Genomic DNA, 8,164 nt, shown 5'->3' on the forward strand with positions numbered 1-8,164 from the left:
GGAAGGGGGAAACATCCTCTTGTCCTTCACCTTGGGCAGCAAAATGCCTTGGCAAGGCCTTTTCAGGGTTTAGACAAGTCTGAGAACTGATCCTCCTCTTTTGTGCTTCCACTTTTTTTTTGCAGGGGGCCCAACTGCTCCCCCCATCCCCACCGTGGCCCCTCTGTCTCCAGTGGGACCCCCCAGCCCCTGCTCTACCAAGCAGTTCTCCTGCAGCAGTGGGGAATGCCTGGCGCTGGAGCGGCGCTGTGACCTGCGCCATGACTGCCAGGACGGATCTGATGAGGCCAACTGTGGTACGTCTTCCGATCGCTCTTTCCTGTGAGTCAGCTGAAGGGTGGCTCAGCCAACGGGGCACGGATGTGATTTGGCCCTGGGGCAGAGCTTGGGTCAATTCCTTTTTTGGACAACAGCTCCCAGGATAGCCCTTGTCACCGGCCATCTTGGCTGTGGGTCCCAAGCATCCGAATCGCATTTCGGGAGAAAGGTGGGATAGAAATAAAATAAAATATTTTTAAAAAAGTAACTTTCCTTAGCTCTGGCCTGATGTACAGGACCCATGTCAGACCAGATGATAGCTGCCATGACTGAATCCTATGGGATCCTAGCATTTGTAATTTGGTGAGGCACTAGAGCTCTCTGGTTGAGAATTCCAAGTACCGCTCTGTAACCTGCAATTTCCAGAATTTCATAATGGGGTAGAGGAGACCATGACAGTTAAAGTGGAATCGGGGTGCAATAACTGAGTATATAGGGCCCCAAGGGAGGGGTGCTTTTTTTGTGGCTGGCAGGCCTCTTTCTTCTCCTCTGCGGACCGCATTTGGCGTTCTGCGCTAAGCCCTGCTTCTTCCTCCTCTGGCAGTGGATTGTATCCTGTCTCCCTGGAACATGTGGAGCGAATGCAGCCGGTCATGTGGGCTTGGTGTGACCTTCCGCCGCCGGGATTTGCTCCGCAATGCCCTTCCCGGGGGAGAGTGTGACCGAAATGAATTCGACAGCCGCTCGTGCTTCCTCCAGGCCTGTCCAGGTAGGCCACTCCTCCCTGCTTATTCGGATTCAGAGGTCCTTGGCAGGTGCAAAAAGCTGGCTCACCTTTTCCTGGGCTTTCCAAACACCTGGGGTGAAGGTGAACCATCGAGGTAAGAATGAGATCCAGAATTTTAAGACTGTGTCAGAACCTGACTGAATAGTGTCAGTTCCAGATTGGCTGAACTAGGTAAGACCAGGTCTAATGTTTTGAAGTTCCAGGATAATAGATTTGAACTGAACCTTAGAAGGAACCGCTTTGAACATGTGAGCAGTTTGACATTGGAGTGAATTGCCTAGAGAGATGGTCAGCTCTCTTTCTCAAGATGGTTCAAAAAGACAGCTTCCTGCAGAGGATGTTCTCACTGGAGATCCTGCAGACCAACCATGTGTAAGCTTGAGGGTTTCCATTGGTGGCTTCCATGTCAGCTGGGCAGGGAATCCGCTCTGATTGTTTTCTAGGAGCTGAACCGATTTTGGGGGAGAAAGCTTAGCACTAATGGTTTAAAGTTCAGACTAAAGTCCAGAGCAGACGTGGAACCCACCACCTGCCACTAGTTCCAGTCCTTTATTTTATGTGGACAGGGATGGTCCTCTTGCAATTGCTCCTTGGACCTTCCCAAACATCTCGACAAGGAAAAGTTCTTACTCCCAGTGGAGATCCATGGAGGAGTTAAGAGATGGGGACTCAGAGGCCAGAGAGCCCAAATAGTAGGCTTCAGCCCCATGTTGTTGGCCTCATGCACTTTGCTGTTGTGCCTGGCCCTGCTGAGTGTGTCTTCCAGGAAGCAGCCTCAAGGCATCTCTCTCTGTCTCTCTCTCTCTACCTCTTTTTCCTTCCCAGTAAACGGCGGATGGGCCTCCTGGGGCGAATGGTCCGACTGTGATGCCGAGTGCCGGGGTGGAATCAGGAGCCGCACTAGGGCCTGCGCTGACCCACCGCCCAAGAATGGGGGGCAGCCATGTCCAGGGGACGCTGTGCAGATGGAGACTTGCAACCAGCAGCCCTGCGGAGATGCCCGGGGTAAAAGGAATATCCATGCTGGGCCTGGCAGATATCCAGGGAGGGAGGGGAAATAATGGCACCAGAGGCTGGGATTTAGGGATGTGAAGAACTTGCTGTTTGCCATTGCCTTTCTCTGAGGCTGAGGGATTGAAACTTGCCCAAGGTCACCCAATGGGATTCTATGACTGAACTGGGATCTGAACCCTGGTCTCCAGAGTCCTAGTCCAGTGCTCAAACCACTACACCAAGCCAGCTCCTTACACACTACAAACGATCAGGCCTCAAACTATAAATGTTTGCTCTTTTGACTCCAACCTACCGCACTTTTTTCCCTTGGGTTTTCTTGGTAAGATTTATTCAGAGGAAGTTTGCCATTGCCTTCCTCTGAGGCGAGAGAGGAAGACTTGCCCAAGGTCATCCAGTGGGTTTCTGTGGCTGAGCAGTGACTTGAACCCTGGTCTCTCAGAGTTTAGTCCAGCCCTCAAACCATGGCAGCAGGCAAGTCTTCATGGGCAAGACTTCTTCAGAGGAGGTTTGCCGTTGTCTTCCTCTAAGGATGAGAGAACGTGACTCACCCCAAGTCAACCAGGGGCTTTCCAGGACTGGGCAGGGGTTTGAACCCTGGTCTCCCAGAGTCCTAGTCCAACACTCAGACCATGACGTTGGGCTGGCTCTGCCTTGAAGGGGACTCTGACTTATGGCAACCCTCTCTGAAGACTTTCTTGGCAAAACTTATTCAGAGGAGGATGGTTTTGTGTTGTTTTGGGAGTCAGTCTCCCTCCTCCCTACTGCTAGCCTTTGGTTTTCAATATGGTGCACTGACCCCTCCCCTGCCCCTTTTCCCCACAGACTGTGGCCCGGACATGGTCTATGTTCAAGCCGGACACTGCGAGCGAGGCCTCGTGGCTCCTTGTCCCCAGACCTGCCAGCAACTGAGCACCACAACGACTTGCCACAGCAGCTGTGTGGAGGGTGAGCAAGTGCCCGTTCAGGGCAGAGAGGAGTCGGTACCCTGCAAGGGATGTACACCACCATCCCTCTGCCTCATGCCTCTGGGTATCTTTTGAAAAGTCATCACAAAGATTATTATTTCCTTCCTTCTGGGACTCATGGCTTTGCTGTGTTGGCCATTCTGTGGCTGGTGGAGAGCGTGAGGGACCAGGGAATCATCTGTCTGTGTGCCATAGCCAGATGCAGACCAAGAACATCATCTGCTGAGGCCTCAGTAGATTTCTGCATCTGGCTAGGGGCAACAGCCAGTCCTTTTCCCCATTGCCAACCACGGGATGGCCATTCAAGATGACTACCCCAGCAGCAAACCATGACCTCTGGGGTGTGAGAGTAGGGAGCTGTAACAGCAGAGATAACCTGCAGTGGGCAGTACAGGACCTGTCCTGAGTTGAGATGGGAGTCAGCTCAAACCTCCCCAAGAGCCTTGTGTGATGTTAAGGCTGGTGCATAGGTCCATCAAAAATATTTCCTGAGATGCAGCAGGTGTACATACAGATCATGCCCCGATGCCTCCCACATTCCCTGGGTTGGAGCCAGTCTCCTCCTCCTCTTGGGTGAGGCCAAAGCATCTGCCCAGGGCTTCAGACCTGCTCACTTTCCTAGAAGTACTGGGGCTTGGCTACTCCTGGGACCCTTCCCTGAGGATCAGTGGCCATGCCAGGCAACCGAGGCTCAGCTCCCCAGCAAGTCTGCCACCCTGGTCAAGGGAGCAGTAGATGCTGGCCCCAGCCAGGCTGGCCGTGAAGGTTTTGCCCCTAGCTGGCTCTCTCTGTTTCCGCTTTAAGCCGTCTTCAGAGAGCACCCCATGAGTAACCTCTCCTTCTGCAAGGAGGTCCGCAGCCGGAGGTCCTCCCTCTATGCCCCACTTGAGTTCCATGGTAGCCATCCAGAGGGCCCACCTGCAGCTGTGTGTCTCTTTTGGGTGACCAGTGCCCCCTCGCACCCAATAGGCATTCTATCCCTCGTCTTGGGCAGAGAGATCTTTGTACTGAATAAAGAGTTGCAAGATGGCTTTCCTAGACTGCGGCTACTTCCTCAGATGCATATATTCCTCCTTTGGTGGGGACCTTCCACAGCATGCCAGCTTGGTGGTCCCCCTACCAGAGGGCTACCCGCTCCCTTCTTGGCCCCATAACCCCCCCGGCTGGACAGCCATTTTTAAATCTCCCCATGCCCTTGGTTTCCAGTTCCCCCCTGTTCCTTCCCCCCCCAGGCTGTCGATGCCCCCCAGGGCTGTTCCCTGCAGGACGGGGGCTGTGTGAACGGTCATCCAGTGCCACTGCCCTCTTTGACCAGGAGCCGAACACCTCCCAGGAGAGATGTTCCTATGGACAACTGCAGTCAGTGGGTGAGGGAGGACTGGGGCCCACCCCTGCCCCCACCACCCCCCACCCCCCCTCCCGCGCACGAGGAGCTCTTCCGCCAGAACAGCCAAATGTTATTTGTAATAATTTTTTAAAAGCATACATGCCTTTAAAATAACTTTAAACCATTTGATCCTGGCGTGTAGCAGCTCGAAACAAAGCAGCGCCTCGAAAGTCACTCTTCATGAACTACACCTCTCAGATATAATGTAGTTTTATTTGTTTATTTTATACTCCCTTTGCTCGGAACATGTTGGGAAAAGTTGGGTTTTTTTGGACTGCGACTCTCCAGGATTTATTTTATTTGGAAATTAAATTTTAAAACACATTAAATATCCGTTACATTTTTTTAACACATTTGATCCTGGGAATTAAAGCACCTCGTAAATATTTTGACTTTTTGTTTTGTTGTGTGTTTTGTTTTGTTCCCCCCCCCCCCCCCCCCACCACCCACCCCCCCGGCCCACCAACACTTTTTTTGTTTGGTGGTGGGTTTGCAACCACACCCCCCCACCCCCACCGCCAACACCCAACCACACCCCCCCCCACCCCTCCCCACCCAAACCACCCCCACCACCCCCACCAACCACCCAACACACCACCAAAACACCCCCCAACACCACCCCAACCCCAACAAAACAACCCAAAAAAAGGGGGGGGGGAAAAACACAGAAACGAAAAAAAAAAAAAAACAAAAAAAAAAACAAAAATAAAAAAAAAAAAAAAAAAAAAAAAACAAAAAACAAACAAAAAAAAAACAAAACACAAGAAAACAAACGCCAAACAAAACAAACCGAAGCAAAAGAGGTTACGACCCCACCCCTCCCCCCCCCCCCCCCCCCCCACCCCTCCCCACGCCCCCCCCCTCCCCCCCCCCCGCCCCCCCCCCCCCGCCCAGCCCCCACCCCCCCCCCCCGCCCCCCCGATCATCCCAAATTAACCTTTCCAAGCTCATCACCTTTGGGAGGGGAGAGGGGTGCTTTCCCTGGGCCCTTGTCGCCCTCTGCCATGTCAAGAGGGGCATCTCTTTTCTCCCTGGGGGCTCTTGCCTATCTACTCCTGAGGATAGGAGGCAGGCATCTTTGTTCCCAACCAGGGAGCTGTGGATTTTTGTCCCTGGGGCCTGTAGGGCTCTTCCCCAGAGAGTGCCCCCATTGATTGTTCCTGACCACACAGAACGAGCGCAGGCTCTCTGTGACTTGTCCCTTTCTCCCTGCAGTGTCTGCCTGGATGGCGTCGTGACCTGTGACTCCGTGGCCTGCCCTGTGAACTGTGGCTGGTCGGCGTGGTCTCCGTGGACACCCTGTGGCCGGAGCTGTGGGACTGGCATGCAACAGAGATTTCGGTAACAGAATTGGAAGCTTGGGGAAGTCCTTTTGGAGAGGTGGTAGTTCCTCCACGGCTTCTGGAGGATTCTGGGAGTTGTAGAACTTTCCTAAGTTCTGGAGGACAGTAGAGTAGAAGAGACCCCCTCAGTATCACCTAGGGTGCATCTACACTGTAAGATAGTCCAGTTTGACACCTCTTTAAGTGCTATAGCTCCATCCTGTGGAATCCTGGAATCCGTAGTTTTACCAAGTTTCAGCCTTCTCTGCCAAAAGTGCTGGTGCTTCACAAATTCCAGAACTCTGTAGGATAGAGCCATGGCTGTTTATAGTCACATTACTCCTACAGTGGTGAATTCACCCTATGTTAGTGATCTTCGCAACCCTGTGAGTGTTTGTGGCTGCAAAGCATATATTGACCAGAATGCTGCTGCTATTAGAGCAGACCCATTCACCCCCAAGTGTTGACTCACCACTGGATTCTTGACTCAGTGGGTCTACTCTAGTTACAACACCGCCATGGGCACCTGGCCATTGCTTTGTCCCCAGACACTTCAAAAGATTTGTGGTCTGCCTACCTTCTGGACAGGTGATCCTTTTACCCACTTCTTGTCTGAGTAGGCGGGGCTATGCAGATGAGCACCAGGTACATCCTTAGGTGGGTGGAGCCAGCCTCCGCATGCTCCATACCTGCCTCTTTCACTACACCCTAAATGGGAGAGTGGCACTTAAATTTCCCCTTCTGCCACCCCTTTTTACTAATCCCCCTTTTCTTAAGGCTCCCCTGCCTCTCTTCCAGGTCCCCTTCCAACCCAGCAGCTGCCAATGGGGTGCCCCATGTCAAGGGGATGCCCAGAGGTGCGCAGAGTGTCACACCCGCCTGCATCTCAGGTAGGAGCCATGCATTGCCTGTGCACTGAGCAAGCGACTGCTCTGGAAGAAATTAGCTGCCCACTGTGGAGAATGGGCAGGAAGCACAACCTTGCAAATGGCCCTGGCAATGACCATTGGTCCATTTGGTCAACTCTGACTCTGGGAATGGGCTCATGGTGGCAATATATAAATCAGTCAAGATAATGTTAGTGATAGTGATAGGTGAATTCTGGGTCATTCTCTCTCCCCCCTCTGCTTGCAGAATTGCGTTCCTCTGGAGCAATGGACCCCCTGGTCTCCTGTCTCCAAGACCTTTTCTACGCCACGGATGCGGTCGAGTTGAGGAATCGTTTCCGGCACTGCATGCAACAGCACCGTAGAGCCAGCGCTGGGGCAATGGGGAAAAATGTGCAGGGGAGCCCTGCAACACCCCTCCTGCCCAGGTGAAGGCGACATAGGGCTGCAAGGTTTGTGGGAAGGGGAGGCGAGTGGACACAGGCCACCCAGGTCCTGATCTGTACTTGGGAGGCACGCATGAGTATGCTTGGAGATTGAAATCTGGGGGTGAAGAATGGAATACCACTGGCTGAAACAGGTGTGCCCCACACTACAATATTTGTTGCATAGAATTACAGAGTTAGAAAGGGTCCACTAGGAAACCTAGGAGTTTATCACACGGGATAGATCCCATGCAGAAACTGGGGGGAAAAACGCAAAAGTGGGTAGATTTTCAGACGACATCAGGGGGTTAACCATGAGCGGAAAGTGGACAAAACCCGCAAAAGGGGTAGATTTTCAGACGACCTCAGGGGTTAACCTGAGCAGAAAGTGGGACAAAACCCGAAAAGTGGGGTTGATTTCAGAACGACATCAGGGGTTAACCTGAGCAGAAAGTGGACAAAACCCGCAAAGTGGTGATTTTCAGACGACATCAGGGGTTAACCTGAGCAGAAAGTGGACAAAACCCGCAAAAGTGGGTTGATTTCACAGACATAAGGGTTAATGAGCATTAACATGACGTCAACCCGAACAGAAAGTACAAATCCCGTTCCTTTTACTTTCAGAAAATCCCAAAATAAAAAAAAGAGTGAGTTTTGTCAACTTCCCGTTGGGATAATGCTGCCATATTTGCATATTAACCAACATGTCTGAAAATCAACTGCTTTTGTGGGTTTTTTCGGATTTTAAAATCCCGTTTCTTGCACGAGATCCGTCCATTGTGATAAATCCTTGGCCAACCCCTGCAAGAACAGAAATCCACTGCTGCAAAAAAGTCTACCTGTTGTGTGTCCCTGTTCCGCCTCTTTCCTTCTGGTCTTTCTCTCCTCCATCCTCGCAGTGGAAGTTATCTGGACTCCTGGACAGCCTGGTCCAAGTGCTCAGCTCCATGCGACTCTGGAGTTCAACCCCGCAACCGCACTGCTCCAGAACTGCCTATGGGGGCCCAATGCTCTGGGCCCCTATCCAGACCCAGGATGCACCCAGCCCTGCAAAGGTAGCCAGGATGGGATGGGTGATAGACACATATTGGGCCCAAACTGGAACACCAAGACCCACCC

At 52.4% G+C, this 8,164-nt stretch overlaps 1 protein-coding gene across 1 annotated transcript in view; it reads left to right on the plus strand.

The window, feature by feature from the left end:
* Positions 1-8,164, plus strand: part of LOC121932821 (SCO-spondin-like) — a 143,447-nt gene that overhangs the window by 57,923 nt on the left and 77,360 nt on the right. The window contains 13 exon segments of the mRNA XM_042471812.1: positions 126-296; positions 863-1,027; positions 1,871-2,050; positions 2,882-3,004; positions 4,257-4,282; positions 4,284-4,313; positions 4,315-4,324; positions 4,554-4,581; positions 5,627-5,752; positions 6,532-6,557; positions 6,560-6,623; positions 6,868-6,899; positions 7,945-8,100. Of these exon segments, the coding sequence (XP_042327746.1) occupies positions 126-296; positions 863-1,027; positions 1,871-2,050; positions 2,882-3,004; positions 4,257-4,282; positions 4,284-4,313; positions 4,315-4,324; positions 4,554-4,581; positions 5,627-5,752; positions 6,532-6,557; positions 6,560-6,623; positions 6,868-6,899; positions 7,945-8,100 (1,137 nt within the window).

The sequence above is a fragment of the Sceloporus undulatus genome, chromosome 6 (genome assembly GCF_019175285.1).
Source record: "Sceloporus undulatus isolate JIND9_A2432 ecotype Alabama chromosome 6, SceUnd_v1.1, whole genome shotgun sequence".
NCBI classification, from domain to species: domain Eukaryota; kingdom Metazoa; phylum Chordata; class Lepidosauria; order Squamata; family Phrynosomatidae; genus Sceloporus; species Sceloporus undulatus.